Genomic DNA, 26330 nt, shown 5'->3' on the forward strand with positions numbered 1-26330 from the left:
TCTAAAGACACAGTCAGAATATCACATCAGAATGCAACGTGATGATTCCAAGTGTGTGACAATTGTATGAACATCGACTCATTTATACAAAAAAGATAAAAGGTTCCTCCTCCTGGCTCATGATTGAACAAAGGGCAGACATGTCATCTCCTAGATTGAACAAAGGTGTAATGTTGATGGTAAACAGACATCTTTATACAGTTCCCCTTCTTGATTGGGGGAACAGAAGTAATCAAAATCTGACCCCAGACCTTCAGTCCCTAAATGTCAAGAAACTCTGACAACATCATGCACATTGCCCCTCCAACAGCATTTGAGGGTACAAAGATCAAATAAAGTTCACAAAATCACCATCCCACTGTATTCTTTTAAACACTCATGCTTATATCACATTGATATGCCTATAAGTAAATTCAAAAACAGTAAAACATCAAATTGAAAATGTTAAATGTCTTCAACATACATGCGTTGACCTTTATTTTTTAAACGTGACAAAGAGAATACGTTGCCATAAGTACTTAGTAGCAAATAAAAATTATTAGCATGTAAAAGATTTGACTTATTGTGATGCCAGTGCCACCATGCACAGAAGAGGACTAGTACTGGGAAAGTATACCACAAATAGAACTTGGCGCAATGCAGCAGAGAGTCTGGCCGCTCAGTTAAGCTACAATGCGCTCTATATGATAGTTGATTAAGCAGTTTGGAATGGTTGGTTACTCATTATTCCATTAAAAACCTATGAAGTGCCACTAGGTGGCAGTATCAGGCTGTAAACGCCTTGTTCACCATTACGCCAAGGCAAGAGAGATTTTTATTTTACGGCATGAGGGTTTAACTTTTACAAATAACACCGTTCTACAACATTTCTGAGGAATAACACTTCCATTATGGGTAAGCGAATTTTCGAACTGGCTTGTGGGTTTGATCCTTCAGATTGTGCAGTTTAAGTCCCCAATGTTGTGGCCAGTCTTATTTGTAAGCAAGGTGTAAAATTCCACCAGACATCAATTTTCCTGGGCTGAGACACTCAGTTTACTCTGGGTCATCATTTGGACTACTGCTGTGATCCTTAACATCCTCATGTGGAACCTACCCACTGGATGTAAGAATGAGACAACTGTTAGTAAGAAAGCTTAACATCAGTTCCAGAAACTCACAGGGGAGCTCATTCGTGTATGCACGTTTAGTGCATAAATTTGTGATTCATCGATATGGACAGTTCCGAACATCCGGGTATTTCTGATTTCCGCAATGCAACGCTTCCTTTACATGGTGAAATCAAACTGCTTATTGAGGGTTCTCACCTTTGTGCTAAAAATAGTAACATATCCCACAATCCCACGCGGCTGGCCATATTGGTGGGGACTGGGAACGCCTCTTTCTGAGTACGTAAGACAGTGTGCTGGTGGTGAGTGATTCCTTTCTATGGAGGTAAATATGGTGCAAAACTAACTTGTAAAAAAATGTCTAAATTTGTATCTGTAAAAGTCGTGATTTGTACCTGTAAAAAAAATGTGTACCTGTAAAAAAAAAAAAAAAAAAATTGTATCTGTAATAAAAATTTGTACCTGGAAAAAAAATTTTTGTATCTGTAATAAAAATTTGTATCTGTAAAAAAAAAATGTGTATCTGTAAAAACAAATTTGTACCTGTAAAAGTCATGATTTGTACCTGTACAAAAAAAAAATTGTACCTGTACTGAAAGTGTAAATTTGTATCTGTAAAAGTTGTGATTTGTACTTGTAGAAATGACAACTTGTAGTCAAAGAAGTCGCCACTAGGTGTCACAAGTGGTTTTTCTGCTGCTTTCCAGTGACGTGAGTTTTGCACCAAATGTACCGCGACGTATGGGGCAAATTGATTTGTACTTGTAGAGCGGCGTGATTTGTACTCGTAGAGAAGGAGGCGGGCTCTGGTGCAATGGATGGTTGTTTTGACCAATCAAGTGAGAAGGATTTGAGCGGACTGAAGCGCAAACTCATTGGTTTAGCGAACGACGGTGGCGGGACTCGCGGAAGGATACAAGCAGGACACATCGTCGCCAACCACATACAATTAAGAAGACTACAGTCTCTTTTGGTTTCTGGTATTACAAGGTAAGTATTATGTTACTTCATCATTCTTTCAAATATTGTTGTTTAACTCTTTCACTGCCAGACGTTTTCAGAAACGGGTTGTCCCCACTGCCAGCCGATTTAAGCATTTTGAGTGATCTTTCAAGGTCCACAGAAATTGTTGTGTTTGGACTATGGAAACACACATACTACCAAATGAAAGATTGGACTCTCAGCTTTCATCAGAAAAACCCAGGAGAACCACGTACTTTATTGTACCGCAAACACTAACCAGGGTACTGGTTAGTAATAAATAAACAAAGAACTGAAGAGAGAGAGCGAGAGCGAGAGAGAACGAGAGAGAACGAGAGAGAACGAGAGAGAACGAGAGAGAACGAGAGAGAACGAGAGAGAACGAGAGAGAACGAGAGAGAACGAGAGAGAACGAGAACTCCGGGGGTGACCGTGACAAGCAGCAATGATCCCACGCCGACTGATCACCACCCGGGAATTAAATACACCCACACTAATTAGGGACTAGTCACACCTGGGGCCAGGCACAAGTGGCTGAGGGCCCGGATTGGTTAACCCGCGGAAGGGCGGGAACCCACTGAGGGCTCTCAACCAAAGCCAGATCTTCCCAGACATGACAAAACTACACTAAAACGTTGATAGTTATTTGAATTGTCTTTTCGTACAAATGGACAATGAACTGTAATAAGAACCTATCTAGCGAAACATCAGAACTACATTATTTAAAGTAATGAAATAAAGATTTTGATCTATACCAAACCAAAACCAGTATCAGTTGTGGCTATGCAGTTCTTTAAATGGTCACTGAATTCTGTGTAATGGCTGTAGTGGCCAGGCAACTTTAAGTTTTGGAAGCATGTAGAAGATGTGGGATGTTCCGCTCTCACCACCTCCACTTTCATATCTGGCATGGGTATCTCCCATCCCACCCAGAACTTTAGGAGCCTTTTAAGATTCTCTTGAGACTCTTAAAAAAAATGAAGAAGAAAAAGTGAAATTAAGTTGTGCATACTATTGAGTAACAATAATCAATTTGAATACAGTTTTTATAATTGTTTTTATTTTATTTATGTATTTTTTGGGGGGTGAAAAAAACAGGGGTTCTGCAACAGGGAAAAAAAGTGATCCCTGCTAGAGGATGATCATTTAAGAAAATCAAATCACAGATGTTCCTATAAATAACTGATTAAAATTCTGCCTTGTAGCAATATGTGTATGCTTATGCTTAATACTCATAATACAACTTGTGTTCATAAACAAGAAAAAATGGTTAAAACAAACTTTTAACTCTTTCACTGCCAGACGTTTTCAGAAACGGGTTGTCCCCAGTGCCAGCCGATTTAAGCATTTTGACTGATCTTTCAAGGGCCACAGAAAATGTTGTGTTTGGACTATGGAAACACACATACTACCAAATGAAAGATTGGACTCTCAAAAAAAAAGTTTGTTTCTACCTTATTCCGTTCTTCAGTAATCAACAATAGAAAATGGTTACTTTCACCGAAATTCTCTGTTTTGAAACAAAAAATGGAGAAAAAGAGCTTTTTGTGAAACGATGTTATTTCATGCACTCTAGTGAATTGTACACTTCTTTTTGTCCATGAATGATGCCACAAACACCTAAATAGTGCTTTACTTCTGTAAAACGCTTTCACCAACAATGAAAAAGTGTTTTTTGATTGCAAAATACGTTTATTTCCATTCAACAGTGTAACAATTTGACAAAACAATTTCACAAACTATGTGTGCAACTGTGGTACTACTTACAATTATGTGGATGTTTCAAATACAGTTTTTCCTTTTGTAACGCTCTCCTGCATGCAAGGAGACGCCAGGACTCGCACAACAGTTTACTTTCACTTTCGCATTGGTCCGTTTTGCGAGCAAACGTTACACTTTCTTGACGGGCTTTTTTTCCGGGGAATTAAAAGCAAGTAGCAGACTGTACACACTTCCTCCGATGAATATGCATTGGACTCGGGGCACTCTCCGTTGTCCGATCGAACGTCAGCCTGTGCGTGCTCGGTTGCGCTCCGCGTTACGACACCGTCATAGCCGCCGCGTCAGCGGTTCCAATTTCGCCGTCAAGCTCGGATTCACCTTCATCATCATCGATGATGATCATCGTCGTCATCAATGTACTATTTTAGCGTTGGTCGATGCCTTTCGTCTTGTAAGTGTAGAGCTGCTTGCAAACGCTCGCCATTGCCCGTTCCCTCCTCCATCTAGCTCCATCTAACGTCTTCTACTGCCGCGTCAATGCTTCCCAACCACGGAGTCACCACCCTCATCTTCATCATCGATGATGATCATCGTCGTCAACAATGTGCTCTTTCAGCGATGCTTTTGGTCTTTGAAAAAAACGTCTCGGGCGTGAGCTCCTCGCGACCGGCCGCCATTTTTCCTTTGTCTTCCATTCTCATCTCCTGCTCGACGCTCTAGCTCCGCCTCTACTGACGCCCACCCGATCTTGTCAAAAGAGAGTCATCGCTGCCCTCTAGGGGCCAAAAATAGTCATTAGGCACAACAGACAGGCTGGAAACTTTCACCAGACATGCGGAAGGGTTTCCTCTACCTGTTTCAAAAAAAAAAAAAAAAAAAATCATTGGATGACGTCTTTTGACGTCATTGGCAGTGCTCCGTAGGTTTTTACTTGACGTCTTTAAGTGGGAATAAAAAGCAAGTAGCAGACTGTACACACTTCCTCCGATGAATATGCATTGGACTTTAAACGTCAGTGGCAGTGAAAGAGTTAAACGTCAGTGGCAGTGAAAGAGTTAAACGCTGTTTTTATGATTAGCATCACATATTTCGCTTTCTAGCTAGCTGGCATTTGATTTCATGCTAAAGCATTCTAGTCGTTATCGTCATTTCTGGCGCAACGGACTTAATTGCATCTCATGCTTTGGAATACTGTGGCTATGACAACAATGAACAACTAAACTACTTCATTATATGCCAAGAATGGTGCAGTGCGGTGCTCCCCTGTGTTGGTTAAAATTGTTATTTCTTGTATTAAGTTAGCTGGCTAACAAACGAATTCATGTCGCTGACATATGCGCCATTGACAGGTACTGCAGGGAAGATGCACCGAATCGATGTTATGTATGTACACATTTGACTCCATAGTGTACTTTATCTTGTTTTGCCTTCTAGAAAAATGACCGATCAGAGCAACAGCTCTTCGCTGCAGCAGCAGGTGAGCGGAATATCGCTACTGACTTGACATTAATGGGTTTTTTTTAAGTGGGTGGTCGACATAGTTTACCAGCGCTTCCTTGAGCGTCTCGTAGCTTTTACTCAGCGTCTGAGTTCTTTTCAGGTCTGCTTTGCATACATTATTCAGCACGCACACCATGGGCCTGGTGCGGTTCTTGTCAAAGTAATAGTTATGCAGTAGTCTAAACGCAAAGTCGTGAGCCTGATGTAGTTTAATTTAGGGGAGTTACCGGTAGCAAGTTTATATGTATAGCATATATATATATATATATATATATATATATATATATATATATATATATATATATATATATATATATATATACAATAGTTACATCACAACTAATGGACTAATGGGAGTTTACATTTTTAATATTAATTGATCAGTTATGATGCCGTACTACTACTACTGTTACACTAAACAGGACAAGCATTTCGAATAACCCAACCAACCTTTAAAAAAAAAAACCTGGCCTTTTGTAAATAATTCAGGAAAATGAGACGTCATCCCTTGATTGTGTCATTTGACAAATACCTCAGGCGTAGGTGGTATCACTTTCTTAGATGTGGTAATCATGAGCCAGTGTAATTAAGTAGTGGTGTGAATTGCCTAGTACGTGGCGATTTGATCCGTATCATGATTCATAGGTCACGATTCTATTCAATACCAATTAATCCTGATACAAATCTATAAGTTGTTTATTGCGTGTGTTTGTTTGTTTTTAACTCAAATTTAGAAAATACTCATCAGTAAACTTGTACGTGTACCCTGTAAGATTAGTATGAACATTTATTTATTTACTAATACTAAACTTCAGGCTCATAACTGTGAGCCACTGTATTTAACAAACAATCTGTTGAAATCTGTTTGATGTTTGAACAGCATTGAAATAAAATATTAAGGCTTAATGTCCATTAATATAACATTATTCCATGTTTAACGTATGAACCCTAACCCTAAAGTAAGACGTTTGGTTGAATATCTCCATTAAAAAAATTGAGTTTTAAGAATAGATTCGGCCGCATATCAAATTGATTCAAGAATTGTGCTGTGCGCTGTAATTTCGTGATATATTGCTGAATCTTTTTTTTTTTAACACCCATATAATTAAGTCATTAGTATCAAACACTTCACAAAAAAGAACAGACATACTGCAACAAAATATTTACTGTATATTAAATCTGAAATATGATATACTATCCAATATGATAAACAATGCAATATTAGTTTAGGATTATTTACAGTCCAGCTGGTTTTCAAACCTCAACATCAAGAAGCTATATGACTTCCTTAGAGGATCTATCGGCGGACCCGTTACTTAAGCTGACCCATGAAATCTTTTCAGTGGTCCATCCTTGTTCCAAGATGCGTCTTTAAAACAATTTACTCCCTCCTTAAAACGGCTGCATAAGAACATCTTTTGAGTTGCTTCCAAAGATTTGAGGGACAACTTGGAGCTCTTAGTTGTATGTTTCAATTAAGACAATCGAGATGAGCCCTTTTGTGTGATTTGTAGTGCTGTAGTTGGTTGTTTCCCCCTCTTTTTTGGGAATGTCTTGTATTTGATCCATTAAACAATTATTTAATTAATGTATCTTTTCATTTTTCAGCTGTTCTTCACATGTGACAACACATCCTTTTAGTCACTCAAAAATCTCATGTTCCAGCTGTCTCTAATTGCTGTATGTAGCCTTCACATATCTCTATATTTTCAGAATATACAAAATGTGGAATCAGCAGTCCGTGTGCTGCTTGACTGCTTAAGTCATCAGCTTGGAAGCACCACAAGTTCTACACCTGTTGCTCAACCTACATCCCAGCGCACTGTTCAACCAGCAGCTATGACGCCTACCAGCAGTGTCATAGCCAGACCAGGCACAGTGCAGCAAGAGATGCAGAGGTAAGTGACCATTACAATGTGATAGCTTGTTTTTGAAAAATGGAAGCCAATATTACATTGGTTAACGATATTACGATTTTAGAATGAGAGTACTCATGTGGTATGTAGCTTTAAAAAACAACTTTGTACCATTGAATTAAAAAAATGCATTAAATATAATATATTTAGAATATATATTTGTCTTTGAGTCACTGACAGATCCTTGACAATTTAATGTTCACTAATTAAAAACTTTTTGTGCTTCATAGATGTTTCCCAGTGTTTGCTTCTCGAGGTCAGAAGCGCAAAAGAAGTTTGGCAAATCCTCTTAATGTTTCTGTCTGTAAGTTGATAGAACTGCAGTTCTGTCTGCTATCTACAAACATAGAAAAAACGCCAAAAGAGGAAATTTTTCTCTTGGAAGCGGGTCTTGGGAGGAGGACCATAAATATGGGTGACAATGCCGATCACGCGGAGGTAAGCCTAAAAGACAATTCTACACTTGAGTCTTGTATTGTTTTTTAATGTTTTGTTTCCTTCTGTATATGTGTGTTTCCATTACCCTCAGATTTGCGCAAAATGCAAGTTGCGCAAAAGCAAACTGTTAATGGAAACACTGTAATTTCAAAAAATGCAAATATCGCCCCAAAAAATTTACGCTCCAATTGTTTTTGAGACATGTCTAAATACAAGTATTTCGCAAAAGTGTAATGAAAATAGTGTTGCACGGGATACTGGTGCTAGTACCGTACCTTGATGTTTTGGTGTCAAAAACGGCTCAGTATAATTTTTTTCTTAGTACCGGTACTTAAAAAAAAAAAAATACGAGACAGCCCACCAACTCTGTTTTATATCTACCAGTATGTGGAAAACGCTTTAAGTAAGCAACACGCCTCTTTCCGCGTGTGTGCGAGAGGGCGCAAGAAGATAGCTTCACGCACTGAAGCGCTCGCTGGACGTGCACTGCTCGTGGAGAAGCATGAAGCACTAATTAAGCTTATTAAGTGTAGTGCTCGCTGGACGCCCACGTAAGCTATGCAACAGCATTGGCATTGCCTATGCATGTTTTCAATAAGCACATGAAGAACACGTGTGGTTTTCAATTTTCAGTTTTAGAAACGTTTTGTGACAAGAGCAAATGTTTTTCGTGAAGAAGCAGAAGAAAAAGCAGCAATCATTCCTGCAGTGGACTTAGGGTGCGTTCACAGTACACAGTAGGAAATCACAGTTATGCATAGTAAAAGCTCAGTGAACAATTCCAACCTTGAACAAAGTCTGACGAGAAATCAACAATCACATGTTGTTTCCCTCAGCAGGATACAGATTTCATTGTTAAGCTGTTGAGACCACAACATCAGCCTTCACACAATTAACACCATGTGTGGATTGACCATTTGTATAAATTAGAGAGAAAATTGTAAAATAGAATGAATTGGTTCAATGCCAACTATGGTGCCATAATGATTGTCTCATTTGCTGTCCTAGGTTGTTTTGGACCTAATCAAATGGCCTGAGGAATCTGGGTTGGACGATGAAGATGGTTACTCGTTGACTGTAGATGTAGAATAATGGGGTACTTGCGTCAGTTTGTGAGGACAGGTAAATTACATGTTGATATTTGTACACATTTTGTAATGCATAAATGCAGATTTTCAAATGTGGTTGAAAATTAACTCTTTCACTGCCACTGACGTCAAATGACGTCAAGTAAAAACCTACGGAGGGCTGCCAATGACGTTAAAAGACGTCATCCAATTTTTTTTTTTTTTGAAACAGGTGCCGGCAAGCCTTCTGGAGATGTGTTGAAAATTTCAAGCAGGTTTTTTGAGCCTAATGACTATTTTTGGCCCCTAGAGGGCAGCGATGACTCTTTTGACAAGATCGGGTGGGCGTCAGTAGAGGCGGAGCTAGAGCGTCGAGCAGTAGATGGGAATGGAAGACAAAGGAAAAATGGCGACCGGTTGCGAGCAGCTCACGCCCGAGCCGTTTTTTTTTTCAAATTCGAAAAGCATCGACCAACGATAAAGAGCACATTGATGACGACGATGATCATCATCGATGATGATGATGACTCCGTGGTTGGAAAGCATTGACGCGGCAGTAGGAGACGTGGGGGGGAGCTGGTTGGAGGAGGGAGGAAACGGACAAGGCGCCCGTTTGCAAGCAGCTCTACACTTACAAGACGAAAGGCATCGACCAACGCTAAGACAGCGCATTGATGACGACGATGATCATCATCGATGATGATGATGGTCAATCCGAGGTTGACGGCGAAGTTGCAAGCGTTGACGCGGCGGCTATGACGACGTCATAACGCGGAGCACAACCGAGCACGTTCAGGCGGACGTTCAATCGGACGACGGAGAGTGCCCCGAGTCCAATGCATATTCATCGGAGGAGTGTGTACAGTCTGCTACTTGCTATTTATTCCCCGGAAAAAAAGGCCGTCAAGAAAGTGTAACGTTTGCACGCGAAACGGACAAAGTGAAAGTAAAGTGTTGTGCAAGTCCAGCTGCATCTTCTTGCACGCAGGAGAGCGTTACAAAAAGAAAAACTGTATTTGAAACATCCACATAATTGTAAGTAGTACCACAGTTGCACACATTTGTAAATAGTTTGCGAAATTGTTTTGTCAAATTGTTACACTGTTGAATGGAAATAAACGTATTTTGCAAACTAAAAACACTTTTTCATTGTTGGTGGTGGTGTATTACAGAAGTAAAGCACTATTTAGGTGTTTGTGGCATCATTCATGGACAAAAAGAAGTGTAGAATTCACTAGTGCATGAAATAACATCGTTTCACAAAAAGCTCTTTTTCTCCGTTTTTTGTTTCAAAACAGAATTTCGGTGAAAGTAACCATTTTCTATTGTTGATTACTGAAGAACGGAATAAGGTAAAAACAAACTTTTTTTTTGAGAGTCCAATCTTTCATTTGGTAGTATGTGTGTTTCCATAGTCCAAACACAACATTTTCTGTGGCCCTTGAAAGATCAGTCAAAATGCTTAAATCGGCTGGCACTGGGGACAACCCGTTTCTGAAAACGTCTGGCAGTGAAAGAGTTAAAAGTTTGTTTTAACCATTTTTTCTTGTTTATGAACACAAGTTGTATTATGAGTATTAAGCATAAGCATACACATATTGCTACAAGGCAGAATTTTAATCAGTTATTTATAGGAACATCTGTGATTTGATTTTCTTAAATGATCATCCTCTAGCAGGGATCACTTTTTTTCCCTGTTGCAGAACCCCTGTTTTTTTCACCCCCCAAAAAATACATAAATAAAATAAAAACAATTATAAAAACTGTATTCAAATTGATTATTGTTACTCAATAGTATGCACAACTTAATTTCACTTTTTCTTCTTCATTTTTTTTTTAAGAGTCTCAAGAGAATCTTAAAAGGCTCCTAAAGTTCTGGGTGGGATGGGAGATACCCATGCCAGATATGAAAGTGGAGGTGGTGAGAGCGGAACATCCCACATCTTCTACATGCTTCCAAAACTTAAAGTTGCCTGGCCACTACAGCCATTACACAGAATTCAGTGACCATTTAAAGAACTGCATAGCCACAACTGATACTGGTTTTGGTTTGGTATAGATCAAAATCTTTATTTCATTACTTTAAATAATGTAGTTCTGATGTTTCGCTAGATAGGTTCTTATTACAGTTCATTGTCCATTTGTACGAAAAGACAATTCAAATAACTATCAACGTTTTAGTGTAGTTTTGTCATTTCTGGGAAGATCTGGCTTTGGTTGAGAGCCCTCAGTGGGTTCCCGCCCTTCCGCGGGTTAACCAATCCGGGCCCTCAGCCACTTGTGCCTGGCCCCAGGTGTGACTAGTCCCTAATTAGTGTGGGTGTATTTAATTCCCGGGTGGTGATCAGTCGGCGTGGGATCATTGCTGCTTGTCACGGTCACCCCCGGAGTTCTCTCTCTCTCTCTCTCTCTCTCTCTCTCTCGCTCTCTCTCGCTCTGTGTCTGTCTGTCTTTCTTTCTTTCTTTTCAGTTCTTTGTTTATTTATTACTAACCAGTACCCTGGTTAGTGTTTGTGGTACAATAAAGTACGTGGTTCTCCTGGGTCCTCCACCTCACACGCCGACAGACACCACGCCGCTCCGTGACCACACCGTGACAAGTTTGCAGCACAATCAATGAACCAAATTGTTATGTCAATGTCAATAAAGAGTCTGCTTGCTGATTGAATAGTTTCTTTTTAAATATACATTTACTGTAAATGAATGTGCTCCACTTTTAACAGGTTGTTTTCTTAAAGTGTAAGCAATTAAAAAAAAAAAATACAAACTTAATATAGAACTAAATCATAAAATGTCATTTAGTGCAGGCAGTTTTAAACAAATAACAGCCCAGAAGCGTTTGGCTAGACCCTACACATAGTTTATACTGTGCATGTAGTTCACTGCAGCCAAATAATGGTCTACTCCCATGCATGTAGAAGGTCCTGCTGGATCCACAGCAGCATGGAGTCCAGCCAGTTCTTGAGGTGTCAAAGGGCAGTCAGTTTCAGGCACATAGACACAAGAGTCGGTGTCGCTGAACACAAGGCCACTACTCTCCCAGTTTATCAGGGGGATGTTCAAATCCTGTAGTTGATATGAAAAAAATAATCATTGTCTACTGTTTAAAGTAAGTTTTGCTTACCAATTTTTTTAAAAGTACTTACAACATCATTAGACTCTTGTAAATTATAGTGCAGTCCCATGTGCCACAGTTGGTTCGGGGTACGATTTCCCTCGCTGCTCATGGGATGACTGTCCCAGCCATCTTTAAAAACATCAAGCTGGGCTTGTAAGCGAGGAATGAAGACATAATGGCAGCAGAAAAGGTGAACACTGCTGGACAGGTCCAGGAGATCATCTTCCTCCATTTGGTGCAACACAGCATAGTAGAGGCAAGTGACTGCTGTGTAGACATCTCGCCAAAGACGTTCAATTCTGTAAAGTCAATGTAATTGTGCCCCCCCCCCCCCTTTTTTTTAATTAAAGAAGACATATAGATAACCTTTTAAACCATGTAAAAGAGTGAATCATATTTGGAAAAACAAGCAACTGGGTGCAACAATTAATTAACTACTTGGCTATCCAATTAATTATTTAATCATTTTTGAGAGCATGTTTGAATTGTTCCAAATCCTTTTAAATTTAAGCGTTTCAATAGCAAATGTTTTTTTTCTATTATCAACAAAAAAAGTAATTTAAAATGATAAATGCAGTTTCATAAATGAAACAAATATTTCATTAATTTCAATTAAAAAGAAAGAAAGTAAGAGTGATTAAAAAAAGAACACAGCGGAATTCTTTACCTTTATTTTGTACATTATTACTATTTGTATATGTTGGAATGTCACCTTCGAAAATTAGATGTTTCATCTCAAGGGGATATCCTTTAAAGCTACAAATCAAATGAAAATTAAAAATCATGCGATATTGCAAAAATGAAAAACAATGGAAAACTGTAGCTTGGACTTGTGTTGTAAATAGCTTAAAGTTTTTAGGTTTTACACGTGGCTAGTGTCTACCACTGGCAGTAAAGACAACCGTAAGTTGCCAATGTTGATTGCAACTGTTACTTGGTCTTTCATGTAATTGATATTTGATGTAAGTGGTGTAACATAAACTTTGTCTTTAACATACCACCACAAGAAGAAAAAAATAAAATCACACACACTGAGGTTCTGCCAGGCCAATCACAGCCATCGACTGCTAAGTGAAGTTTTCATTCAGTTAAGCTCTTTTCTCTTTTTCAAATAAGCTAGATGTTGCCCGTGCTGCTGGTGGTGGCCACATTAACCACTTCAAAAACAAGAATAATTTGAACGTATTTACAACATGTGTCTAACCGGAAGTTTTCTGTGTTGTTGTTATTATTATTTTTTAATATTGTGTATTGATTTTGGCGTATTCTTTTTTTTTTACTCACCCTGTAAACTTACAAGGTTATGAATGTGGTAGTTCCATAAAAATGAAGTGTCTTCTAAAGTACCTCTGATTATGCACACTTTTCCCTGCAATGAAGCTGTTTCCGCCGATTCCTCTTGTGGAGAACATCAGCTGGGCTACAGCCACATTTTCCACCCCATATGGTCACCACGAACCCTTGAGAAGAAAATGTAACAAAAATGAGAACTCCTATTAATTATGCATTACACTTCACTGAAACGAAAACCTTAAAACAAGTCAATGGTTAGAACAGGTAGATTGACATTATTAAGGATAGGATAGGCTAGGTGATGATGTCTGACTAACCTTTGAGGTAAGCCATACTTCTCAACAGCTTCATTGAAGAAGGCAAGGGTTGTGGAGGCTCTGTTATTATTTGCAACAGCAAGATACATTATCTATGTGAGAAGAATAAAATTGTCCCATTATGACTTCAAACAACTGTACTTTTTATTTTCAAATGATCAAAGTGGGTTAACAATAACAATATCAATTTTAAGTGTCAATTTCAAAGCTCTTAACAAATACAATTTCAATAACCCCTAACAGTCATGTAGTAGTTAAAACAGGATTATATTTAAAAAGGTAAAATGCAACAATAATACTCAATGCAATTGGTGTAATGGCACTAGTCTTTATAAAATGTCAAAAAAGAAAACATGTAATCTAATTCTCAGACGAAGAGTGCCAGCGAAGTGTTAGCATAAAGTCACAGGTAACAGATGATGGAGTTTTGATTTGTTCTGTAAGTGCAATTAAAGCTTTACAACTAAAATGACTGTAAGTAAGAGTATTACAGTACTATTATGTTACCATTGAAGAATACAAATACAAAAGTGCTCCCAAAGAAAATTAAACCGATTTCTGAGGTAGCCATCCTAAACTAGTGCTACAATCTGAAGGTCTTCAAAAACAAAAAAACAACTAATCACAATTTAAATACCTGATTTGATGACAAAAAGTTTAGACCTTTAAAGGGAATATCCAATTATTTATACCTTCCTTGAGAATCCATCGATTCCTCCAAATATCACCATATTGTACCTTCAATGACATTTGAGATAAAGAAAAACATTAGGTATTATGACTTTTTTGTACATAGTTAAGTCATGTACAGGTAATATGTTTTGATTTGAAAAACATAACCAACCTTATAAGTTTGTGGTTTGTGTCTATATGCATCAGCGATCTTGGGCCTAGGACAGAGTATATGTTCTGCGAACAACACCTCAACGCTGACATTCTCAGCACAATTCCTGCTGTGTCAACCCTATGCATCGATTCACGAATCCTCTGCCACTGTACACAATGCCCCTGTGCCCGCAACAATCCCATCATTAATCTGTACCCAGCATGTGGGTTGCAGAGGTGTGTTTGCGACACCAGGTTGTCAAGCTCATCATTAGTCAGTTGACTGTACAAGGCCCTAACAGAAATACCCCAGCTGTTCATGTTTTTCTGCAGCGTCCACCTAGAAACTCCTAAAAGTCTGGCAATGTACGTTGCAGATAGCCCTATGCTGAGGAGCTGCGAAACATATTCCCTACATATCAAAATTTTTTGACAACCAGGTTTTGTTCTCCCCACAGGAACCGTTACATGAAGCTCCATTTCATCTTGGGCAGAGAGTAGACCATGCACATCAGTAAGGGCTTCATACACTTGCTGAGGGATCTGAATTTGGTTAGCTAGTGCACTTAGTAAAACCATGTCCTGTGAAATTATAAATTGCAGATAGTCCAGGTCCAGAGGGGCACCTGATAGTCTGTTATGGAGCCAGTAAAAGATTCAGCAGCAGTTCCTAGAGAGAAATACAGGGTGTCCATAACATCTGTTTACAATTTTTAAAACAATATATTACAAAGGCAGTTGTTGAGATGTCTTAACCAGATTTGTTTTATTTTAACCAGTGTTTATTAAATAAAGTATTTATTCATATTGAATTTATTTGTTTCAGATACTGTGTTGATGGATGGTAAACGTACAGCAAACATGGCAACAAATCGAGTAACGTTTTCATGTGCCTGGTGTAAATGATGATGACCATATAGAGGTCTATTAAATTAAGTTAAAAAAAAAAAAACTCACAAAAATAAAAGGTACTTAAAATATCTCAAAATTGTTATAATTGTAAAGAGACCTTTGGGACACTTTGTATAGGTCGTGTGTAATGTGCATGAATATTGATTACATTATTATGCAAACAGGAAGAAATAATAATAATAACCAAACCATTAATGTCAAGACAGTAGCGATATTCCGCTCACCTGCTGCTGCAGCGAAGAGCTGTTGCTCTGATCGGTCATTTTTCTAGAAGGCAAAACAAGATAAAGTACACTATGGAGTCAAACGTGTACATACATAACATCGATTCGGTGCATCTTCCCTGCAGTACCTGTCAATGGCGCATATGTCAGCGACATGAATTCGTTTCTTAGCCAGCTAACTTAATACAAGAAATAACAATTTTAACCAACACAGGGGAGCAGCGCACTGCACCATTCTTGGCATATAATGAAGTAGTTTAGTTGTTCATTGTTGTCATATAGCCACAGTATTCCAAAGCATGAGATGCAATTAAGTCCGTTGCGCCAGAAATGACGATAACGACTAGACTGCTTTAGCATGAAATCAAATGCCAGCTAGCTAGAAAGCGAAATATGTGATGCTAATCATAAAAACAGCAATATTTGAAAGAATGATGAAGTAACATAATACTTAGCTTGTAATACCAGAAACCAAAAGAGACTGTAGTCTTCTTAATTGTATGTGGTTGGCGACGATGTGTCCTGCTTGTATCCTTCCGCGAGTCCCGCCACCGTCGTTCGCTAAACCAATGAGTTTGCGCTTCAGTCTGCTCAAATCCTTCTCACTTGATTGCTCAAAACAACCATCCATTGCACCAGAGCCCTCCCCCTTCTCTACGAGTACAAATCACGGCGCTCTACAAGTACAAATCAATTTGCCCCATACGTCGCGGTACATTTGGTGCAAAACTCACGTCACTGGAAAGCAGCAGAAAAAACACTTGTGACACCTCGTGGCGACTTCTTAGACTACAAGTTGTCATTTCTACAAGTACAAATCACAACTTTTACAGATACAAATTTACACTTTCAGTACAGGTACAAATTTATTTTTGTACAGGTACAAATTTGTTTTTACAGATACACATTTTTTTTTACAGGTACAAATTTTTATTACAGATACAATTTTTTTTTTTACAGGTACACATTTTTTTTACAGGTACAAATCATGACTTTTACAGATACAAATTTAGACTTTTTTTACAAGTTAGTTTTGCACCATATTTACCTCCATTGCACCATATTTACCTCCATACAATTGACCGTCTCGAATTCCACGTCAGGTGTTTTTTTTTTCTTAAAACAAACAAACATGTCATTAATAGTAGTAAAGCTTTTATGAAAGAAAAAAAAGAACAGTCAAGTAAGTTTTTTTGTATATGTATATGGCCATATATATATCCAGGAGAGAAATAAATAAATAAATAAATAAATAAACATTTAAATAAATAAAAAAAGGGAAAAAACGAGCTAGAACGTGCTTGTTAGTGTGTGATTGACGTTTCGCTCCCTCTCGCTATTGATCAATGCTGCAAAACCAAAAGGACGACGACGTAGGTATGTCCAGTGACGTAACACCATGCTGAGAGGCCACGGTGTAAAAAAAAAAAAAAAACTTGGCCAGTCCCCCCCCCCCCCAAATTTTTTTCCCCCCATCCACTGCCCACACACGAGCGCTCCTGCGCACACACGCACACACACACGCACACACACACACACACACACACACACACACACACACACACACACACACACACACACACGCACACACACACACACACACACACACACACACACACACACACACACACACACACACACACACACACACACACACACACACACATTCTTTGGAGAGAAGTGCGACTTGTCACCAAGGACTTTTGCAGGGCCTCCAATTTTAATATTATGACATCTATATTGAACATTAAAAATATACCACAAAAATCTTCCAATAGATTATATTCTGTTTTACAACTTTTAAATCTGTTTAAACATGTGCAATTTGCCATAGATTTGAATCCCACTAAATGCACTTATAACAAAAATAATTTGTAGCTATAATCACTCATTACCTTTACGACGCTCCAATGTCTAAAGTAGCATTTGTCAGGAAAACACCTCTTTCCTTGTTTATTGTATCTGAAGAATGGTCCAAGAGCGCCTGAGCCAAATGCGATATTAGCTTTTTGCTATTGGCGTCAAACTCATCCCATGAGGCTGCATTGGCGGCGGGGACACGGGGAAGCTGCCTTTTGACCACCAAGAGAAGCGAGACGCGGCTGGAGGGTCGCTTCTGCGATGGAGCTAGCTGCCGGCAAGCTACAGCTCGAGTCCGGGCGGAGCGGGACACTAGATTTTGTTAATGGCCTGGACTCAAAACACGTCTATCACATCTCTTCCAATAGTTTAACGTCATGTTTTTTTTTGTGCTACAAGACGAGCAAAAAATCGTTGTGACTTTCGTCGTGATGGTCGTGAATCGTCCCAGACAACAGGCGACCAATCGTTGAACGTGTCACGCACGTCAAGACACCTCAAAATCGTTCACAACATGCCCCGTTTGTCCGCGACACGTCAGTCGGGCCAAAATCGGGCTATTTTCTTGTAGTCTGACCAAGGCATTACTTTTACTTGAGTAATGTTATTTTGAAGTAACTCTACTCTTACCCGAGTAAAAAACTTTGGCTACTCTGTCCAACTCTGCTATCAACTCAGATGATATCAGATTGCCAATACAACATCAGTTACAAGTGTTTACAGACAACCTGAGCCAATACTGAAATAGAGTATACTGGGATGATTAGCAATAGTGCTAACAGCTAAGCTTCACTATACAAATACACTGTGCAGAACTTTCGTGTTTGCCTTGTGCAAAACAAGCTGTTTAGTCTAGCACAAAAGGGTAAAGATCACCATGTGGCACAATGATCAAACGAAGCAAAGCCCTCTTCATTCATCCGAATCAGTAACTGACCACAAACAGAAGAGGCAAAAGATTGCAAAAGTAAATGAGAGCAGCAAACTATTTCAACTCACTTGGTCTCCTTGCCAAACAAGATGCGTTTGACCTCTTTCAGCTCCGCTTCTGGAATGTACGTCTCCAGAGTTGACTCCAGCGATTGAAATTGGCCTGCAGACATGTTTGCAGATCCTTCAGGTTTTCGGGACGCAGCACTGCAAAAACTGTGTTTCTCCTAGTTTTTGTATCATCGTCAGCGCTACGTCACACTGACACACCTCTTGCCACTGCTGTTTACTTAAGTTGCTCATTAACTGACTTGGAAAGGTCATGAGTAGTGAAGACATTTAATATTTTCAATTTGATGTTTTACTGTTTTTGAATTTACTTATAGGCATATCAATGTGATATAATCATGAGTGTTTAAAAAGAATACAGTGGAGTAATGATTTTGTGAACTTTATTTTATCCTCTCACCCTCAAAGCTATTGAAGATAGGAATGTGCATGATGTTATTTAGAGCCTTTTGGCATTAGAGACTAAAAGTCTGGGGTTAGATCCTAATTGCATTTCTCCCCCAGTCAAGAAGGGGAACTGTATGTAAATGTCTGCTTACTAATAACATCACGTCTGCTTGCTAATAACATCACACATTTGGTCACTAGGAGATGACATGTCTGCCCTTTGTTCAATCAAGAGCCAGGAGGAGGAACCTTTTTTGTATAAATGAGTCGATGTTCATACAATTGTCACACTCTTGGGGTCATCACGTTGCATTCAGATGTGGTGTCCTAACGTGTCTTTGGAAGCTTTTAAATAAATCCTTGCAAGGAACCTTGTTCATCAGATCTCGGATACAATGATTTTGAACACGCAAAGATTACACTTAAAATAGTAATCATACAATTCCTTCAGTAGTAACAATCAAATGATTGAAACAAAACAAAACAGAATTGCTCATGTAAAGTTTAAACACCAGGGCCTGCTTGTTCAAAACTCGGTTATGTCTTTAACCACTGGTTACGTAGATTTAACTGACCGTTAACATTAATGGCACTGTTATCTTGTTGTTCAAAACTCTGTTAACTTTAACCGGCTGTTAACCTATGGACCGCCGCTAACTTTTTAACAGTGTGGTTAACTCTGTGTTCGTGGCTAATGCTGCCTTCATGATGCCCGTTGAGGGCAAGAAAAAGAGAGTCTATCGAGGTATTGGCTTTGACATTGGTGATTATTTTGAAGAGTTACACACACACTACCGCTTAGCAGTAATACAATGCTAAGTCTCATGCTGAGTCAAAAGAGAAAGAATAAAAATGTGTTTTTTAAGACAAGTTCTAAAAATGGACAGGATTGCCCAACATTTAGTGGGAGGTGATTCCAAAGAGAGGTTACCTGTAATGCTTCTTGTTTGCTTTCACCTCAATAATCAAACAGACAACACTGTGAATAGCGGCTAATTATTTACGTTACATTTAAATTTAATATAATACTTTGTTATTCATTGTAATTTAAAACAGTAATTACAAATATTAGTATTCATTAAAAGTATTATATGAAAAAATACACACATATTAGAAGTATGTAAAAAGAAAAACAAGACAAATAAAAGCAATTCTATCAAAAATATTACACAAAAAATACAAATCAGTCAGAAATACAATTTCGTTAGACAAAAAAAAACTGGACAAAAATATGAGAAACAAAATCAAACGCAAACATGCAATTTTCTATGCTACAAAAATATTACACAAAATATTCACTAAAAATGCACACTAGAAAAAAAAGTATAATGAATTAAAAAATAATCATTATTTCACAAAAACTTGCTTTAATCATTGATTGAATTACGTTTGTTTGGTTGGTCGTTTGGATAGTATCGATTCCTTTCGCCGACCGGGAAGTAAACAAAAAAAGGAATTGTGGGATTAACTGTGCTAACCAGTGCCGTAAACAGCACAGTTAACTAACAGCGTGACTAGCTATGTTTTGAACAACGCATATTTAAGGGTCGGTTAGTTAACGGTGGGTTAATAATTTAACCGGCGCTTAGAGGTTAAACAGTGGTTAAAATAACCAAGAATGCCCAGTAAGGATTATTGCGATTTTTGTTATTACTTCTGTATATTTTGAACACACACACACAAAAATATTAAACTCACATTAGTTTTTTTGGGACAGAAATGACAAACATGACCAAACCAACTCGACTCAACAGAATATTCAGCTTTTATTGATTAGCCTGCATGAGTCACAAAATGATTCAACTTCCTTTGTGACACGCATACTTTTTACTGGCCAAAAAATGCTGTCAAGGGAAACAAAAACACTTTACTACACAAAAGACAGTACTTTGAGAATAATGTTAAAATGTAATAAAAACATGCATGCAATGAGATAGTTCAAATACACAAGGGCCCGGTTGTTCAAACTCAGTTATAGCGTTAACCACTGGTTAAGTAGATTTAACCAACGGTTAACTTTAACGACACTGTTATCTTGTTTTGGGCCCGGTTGTTCAAGTTAAGTCTCATGCTGAATCAAAAGTGAAAGAATAAAAATGTGTTTTTTGAGACTAGTTCTAAAAATGGACAAAGAGGGGGCTTGCCCAACATTTACATTAATTTAAATTTAAATTACATTTAATAATAATTTTACTATTAATTTTATTTTAAAACAGTTATTATAAATATTAGTAATAATAACAAATATTAGATGATAAATACACACATATTAGAAGTATGTACAGTAAATACAAAAACAAGACAAATAATTCAAAACTATTCTATCAAAATATTACAAAAAAATACAAATCAGTCAAAAATACAAATATGTTTGACAAAAAAAACATTAGACACATTTATGGGAAACAAATCCAGACAAAAACATGTAATATTCTATGCTACAAAAATATTGGAAAAAATACAAAAATATTACATAAAATATTCACAAAAAATACACACAGTAGAAACAAATAAAATTAAAATAACACAGTAGGGGAAAACATTTATTATAATGAATAATAATAATAAAAAAAAAAAAAATCACAAAAACTACTAAATTGCTTCAAACATTGAATAACATTTTCTTCGTCAGCAGAAAACTTCCGGCTTCTTTTTTTTGGGCGAGTGCCAAGGTTTGTTTGGATAGTATCAATTTCTTTCGCTGACACTGAAGTAAACAAAAAAAGAAATGGCGGGATATATCGGTCCTAACCAGCGACTGCCACCTCTGGTCCAAAGCGTAACTGCAGCATCTGTGTCAGGCTCGTCCATAGTGCGCGTGCGAGTACGTGCGCGATCTTAAAGCGACAGCCACAGTTGACAAATGAAGACATGACTTCAAATGAGATAAGAAAAACTCCGCCCCTCCCCTCCCCAAATAAACTGTGGCGTGTGAGGGTCCGCACACTCTACTATAAAGGGAAGATAAAAGCTGATAGGTGTAGTCAGAGTAAAACAGTCAGGGCTCTTCGTACTCATCTGGGCATTGGTGGAGCATGCATGATGTAGAAAAAGCTTTAACATTACCTTTATAAACTGCACAATGCACCTTTAAACTTAGTATATTCACTTTGGATTAACATTCAACTTAATATATTCACTTGGGATGAACTTAATTCAAACATGTGTTACCACTTGAATTGTTTTTTTAAAAAGTTGGTCAACAATTCAATTTGTAATCTTTTTATTGGTTGGTTGGTTGGTTTTTGGTTCAATTGGTTCAGCAATTCTCTTTCTAGAGTGTTCTGCCCGAACCCAACTGGGATAGGCTCCAGCACCCCCGCAACCCTTGTGAGGAATAAGTAGTTAAGAAAATGGATGAAAGTTGTACTTGTGTATAAATTGCAGACACTGATGTACCCGCCTCTTACCTGAAGCTAGCTGGGATAAACTCTAGCTCACCTATGACCCTCAAGAAGGGAAATAGTGTAGAAAATGAATGATAAATCACAGTCACAGATTACTGTGCAACTTTTGCAAATACTGCGGTTAAAGCTGAACTTCTTCAAACTTTCACTAACATATTAATTATGCCACTGTTTTTACAGTGATAGTTTTCTTATGTTTACTCTGTCTTCAGTTAAGGCTACAGCATAAACATGAAGTCACCAATTTCTGAATATTTAGCGTAAACTGACAGCAGTGTTGCAACATAATCGGCGAAGTCTTACTTGTTAGGCATCTCAGCAAGGAGTTGCATCAAAAGCTCGGGTATGACTGTGATTGTGAGTGTGGATGATGTTCCGACAATTTGCGATTGGATGGCAAATCACACCTCCTGGCAGTGATGATAGACCCGACAGTAATTCACCCATGACCCTGTGCAGGATAAGCATCAGAAACAGATGGTGGCTGAATGTTGGCAGTGCTCATTGTTGACAGGCATTTTTGCTGCAGCTGTGGCCGGCAGGACCCCTCCTGCGTACGTGTCCTCTCCGCACAGAGGTGACCTTCTTGTCTCGCTCTTGGCCAGGGTTGCACACTTTCCTCAGGGGCTCTGCAGATCAATCAATTACAAAGACAGATGACAATTTCACTTTACAGTTGGATTGTTCCTTGGAGGGGTCACTTGCTCGTTGAAGTCACCTTTTAATTCTGGATGACTCTGGCTGACATTGTGTAAGAGGGAAACATATTTCCGGTCTCCATCGTTATCATTTCCTAAAGAGAAAGCACATGTAGGGGAGATTGGGGCTAAGTTGTATCACTTTTTATATTTTTATATATTTATTGGAATCAATACAAAATGTATACCAGATGAAAGACCAAAGTCTTAGCTATATTTTTGTATTCATGTCATTTCAAATCGAGGACTTTCGCGTCCCTCCGTAACAAATACTACTTTAACCCCCCTAACTTGTTCACAGATCCCAAATACAACTTAGCACAGACGAAATGCAACTGTATTGATCCTAAACAACCAGAATTTCTCTACGTGGATAAAATGTCCACTCACCTTGTTAATATTTTTGCGCTTTAGAAATCCGGTGTTCAGGAGCAATCACAGCTGTTGAAAAAACGTCTCAATACGTCCACGTCGGGGCGTCACCATTTTGAAGGAAAATTTTGATTACTATATTAAGTGTAATCTTTGCGTGTCCAAATAATTGTATTCAGAATCTGATGAAGTTTTCCTTGCAAGGTTTTATTTAGAAGCTTCTAAAGACACAGTCAGGACACCCACATCTGAATGCAAAGTGAAGCCCCCAAGTGTGTACCAGTCTACAGAACATCGACTCATTTATACTCAAAAGATAAAAGGTTCCTCCTCCCGGCTCTTGATTGAACAAAGGGCAGACATGTCATCTCCTAGATTGAACAAAGGTGTAATGTTGTTAGTAAGCAGACGTTTACATACAGACATGTTGATTCCAGGTTAAACAAAGGTGTAATGTTATTAGTAAACAGACATTTACATACAGTTCCCCTTCTTGACTGGGGGAACAAATGCAATCAGGATCTGATCCCAGACTTTTAGTCTCTAATGACAAGAGACTCTGACAACATCATGCACATTCCCCCTCCAACAGCATTGAGGGTACGAAGATCAAATAAAGTTCACAAAATCACCACCCCACTGTATTATTTTAAATACTCATGATTATATCACATTGATATGTCTATAAGTAAATTCAAAAACAGTAAAAACACAAATTGAAAATATTAAATGTCTTCAAGTAACAGAACATAAAATTAATCTATATGCCGATGAAATTTTACTCTATTTAGAAAACCCAGCGATTTCGTTAGGGGAAGTATTTAACTTAACTAAATTCTCACAGTTATCAGATTATTCTATTAACTGGACAAAATCAACACTTCTACCTATTACAGAAAATTCATGGAACCCTGCAAGCCAGGACCCACACTACTCATTTCCTATAGCTAATTTAAAATACTTAGGCATAAAAATCTCACCTAAATTAACTGATTTAATTCATTTAAACTTTTCTCCACTTCTGGATAACATTCATAGTGACTTGGAACGCTGGAATAATCTTCCTATTTCTTTAATAGCACGAATAGCCACCATTAAAATGAAAGTTTTACCTAAAATAAACTATTTTTTCTCAATGATTCCATTTAAACCTACGGCTAAATGGTTCCAGTTGTTAGACTCAGCCGTTACAAAATTTTACTGGAATAAAAAAAAAGCAAAGATTAGTCTATCTACTCTTCAGAAAAGTAAATCCAAAGGTGGTCTAGAGGCACCGAATTTTATGTACTACTATATAGCCAACCAGCTACAATATATCGTTCTATGGGCACAACCCAACAGAGATACTAACTGTTGGCTGGAACTAGAACAGAAGGATTGTAATAACCTCAGACTTCTAGATTTACTCTTTATTACAACATAAATTAAGTGACATAATTGTTTTAAAAACCCAATGATTTCCGCCACCCTGACTGCTTGGTGGAAGGCATTAGAAATTACAAAAGCCCAAGTGGAGCCCTGTGGGCTTTCTCCCCTATGGCATAACCCTGACTTTCGAATTAACAACCAATCGTTTTATTTAGGTGTGTGGGAGCAGAAAGGAATTACACATCTCCACCATCTCTTCTAAGATAATATGTTTATATCATATACATCCTTGCTCCAAAAATACAAAATAACAAACAGAAATTTTTTACATTATCTGCAAGTTAAAAATATGATAAAGAAACAAATTACAACACTTCAGGGTACGCTCCAACCGCCTGTTTTAGCTAAAGATATTACCAAGCTTTCTCCGACAACAACAAAAAAACTTTCAAAAATATATACGTTACTTTCATATACGGATAAAATGTCTTTACCCATCTTAAAATGGGAGACAGACTTGACTATAGCTCCGGAATCTGACTTTTGGATTCAAGTTTGTGAAATTGCATTTAAAATGAATAACTAATGAACTAATATAAAATTATCCATAGAACATACATTACTCAATATATGATGAAGAAAATGTGACTCTCTGACTCCGACATTTGTCTCCAGTGTTTACAAAAAACTACAGACACTTATTTTCATGCTTTATGGTTATGCACTCCGGTTATGTATTTCTAGACTAAAGTCTTAGAAAAACTTTCCGCTATCTTGGACTGCAGGATACCTTTATCTCCAAATTTGTGTTTGCTAGGTGACCTAACAACAACTGACTTACCACATAAACAATTTCAATCTACACTTGTAGCCCTTACTATCGCAAAAAAACCAATTCTTGTTAACTGGAAAAATAAACAAACTCGGTCACGGGGGGAGCGGGGGTTGTGGGCCGGTGGGGTGCCTGGTGGGCCTGCCCGTTCTGCTGCGTTGGGTTGGTGGCGCGGGCCGCGTTGGGGTGGGGGGCGCTCCTGCTCCTGGGTTTGCTCTCCGGCCGGTGGCCCCTGCGGGGACCGGGGGTCATCCTTTGGCGCTGTCGCGGCCTAGGGGGCCCTGAGGTGTTGCGCTTGCTCTGTCCTGGCGGGGGTCGACGGCTCCCCTCTTTGGTGGAGATTTTCATGCATGCCAGATCCACCACACCAGCATCTATCGAAACTCAGACACAATCTGTTTCTCCCTCAGGTCATTGAATCGGTGGAGGCTGGTGTCTGTGGATCTCACTCTGCTTCGTCTGTCCTTTCTACCTTTCCTCAGTTTCTCCTTTGGGCCCTTGAGGTCTCCCTGATTCGTTGGAATTTAGATGTCTCTGGGGTTGGTGAAGGACTCTGGTTAGTAGCCCGGTGGGTGTGTCTGGTCGGTGCTGGGCTTCGCTTTTCTTTCTTTTCTTTGGTCCCTCTTCGGGTCTCCTGGCTGGATTTTGAAGTGTTCGGTTTAGGTGAACGGTATGGGATTTTTTTTTTTACACGCACGCACGCACGCGCACACGCACACGCACAAACACACATCCACATACACAAAAAAAAAAAAGGGAGAACAATGATGATGACATGTCAAATGATCAATACTGAGCTCTCCCAAAAAAAATAAAAAAAATAAATCAGAGACTGTTCTCTTGGACGCTGCGTTGGCCTCTGTATCTGGGCATATTACTCAGGTGGGGAGACTTAACGCCCAGCCACACCACAGCGCAACATTTTTAGGCCTTCTGCCATCTCATCCCATTTGTAATGGGTTAGGTACCGCCCCAGTCTCTCAGC

At 38.5% G+C, this 26330-nt stretch overlaps 1 protein-coding gene and 2 long non-coding RNA genes across 15 annotated transcripts in view; 1 reads left to right on the forward strand and 2 right to left on the reverse strand.

Annotated features, from left to right (window-relative positions):
• Positions 1 to 462: 462 nt before the first annotated feature.
• On the forward strand, positions 463 to 11345 carry LOC144061264 (uncharacterized). 4 transcript variants are annotated; one of them, XM_077581561.1, is made up of 6 exons: positions 463 to 2099; positions 5247 to 5289; positions 7026 to 7210; positions 7459 to 7666; positions 8675 to 8788; positions 10575 to 11345. In XM_077581561.1, exons 1-5 carry the CDS (start codon positions 1924 to 1926, stop codon positions 8756 to 8758), a joined length of 696 nt encoding a protein of 231 aa, XP_077437687.1. In that variant the 5' UTR covers positions 463 to 1923; the 3' UTR covers positions 8759 to 8788; positions 10575 to 11345. The 4 variants fall into 4 exon arrangements, 3 of the variants coding, with proteins under 3 accessions (XP_077437687.1, XP_077437688.1, XP_077437686.1); XM_077581562.1 differs by lacking the exon at positions 10575 to 11345 and adding an exon at positions 8966 to 9771; XR_013296136.1 differs by lacking the exon at positions 10575 to 11345 and having other exon boundaries at positions 6921 to 7210; positions 8675 to 8953.
• A 48-nt stretch (positions 11346 to 11393) lies between these two features.
• Positions 11394 to 18409, reverse strand: LOC144061265 (uncharacterized). Of its 10 annotated transcripts, XR_013296137.1 has the most exons (8): positions 18282 to 18403; positions 15423 to 15465; positions 14755 to 14829; positions 14154 to 14199; positions 13462 to 13553; positions 13199 to 13311; positions 11880 to 12150; positions 11394 to 11799 (listed from the first exon to the last, which is right to left on the reverse strand). It is a non-coding gene; the product is annotated as an uncharacterized LOC144061265 (long non-coding RNA). The 10 variants fall into 10 exon arrangements; XR_013296144.1 differs by lacking the exon at positions 14755 to 14829 and having other exon boundaries at positions 18282 to 18409; XR_013296139.1 differs by having other exon boundaries at positions 14154 to 14956; positions 18282 to 18409.
• Positions 18410 to 21609: 3200 nt separating this feature from the next.
• LOC144061819 (uncharacterized) overlaps positions 21610 to 26330 on the reverse strand; it is a 125797-nt gene continuing 121076 nt past the window's right edge. The window contains exons 4-5 of the long non-coding RNA XR_013296278.1: positions 22794 to 22868; positions 21610 to 22704 (exon numbers count right to left, since the gene is read on the reverse strand). This is a non-coding gene — a long non-coding RNA (uncharacterized LOC144061819). The remainder of the gene's footprint in view (positions 22705 to 22793; positions 22869 to 26330) is intronic.

Source organism: Vanacampus margaritifer, chromosome 12 (assembly GCF_051991255.1).
Source record: "Vanacampus margaritifer isolate UIUO_Vmar chromosome 12, RoL_Vmar_1.0, whole genome shotgun sequence".
In the NCBI taxonomy this organism is placed as follows: Eukaryota; Metazoa; Chordata; class Actinopteri; order Syngnathiformes; family Syngnathidae; genus Vanacampus; species Vanacampus margaritifer.

Coding starts and splice junctions, on each gene's coding strand:
- LOC144061264 (XM_077581561.1), top strand. CDS start 1,924: ATGGATGGTTGTTTTGACCAATCAAGTGAGAAGGATTTGAGCGGACTG. Junction 2,100..5,246: donor TTGGTTTCTGGTATTACAAG/GTAAGTATTATG, acceptor TTTGCCTTCTAG/AAAAATGACCGATCAGAGCA. Junction 7,211..7,458: donor GTGCAGCAAGAGATGCAGAG/GTAAGTGACCAT, acceptor TGTGCTTCATAG/ATGTTTCCCAGTGTTTGCTT.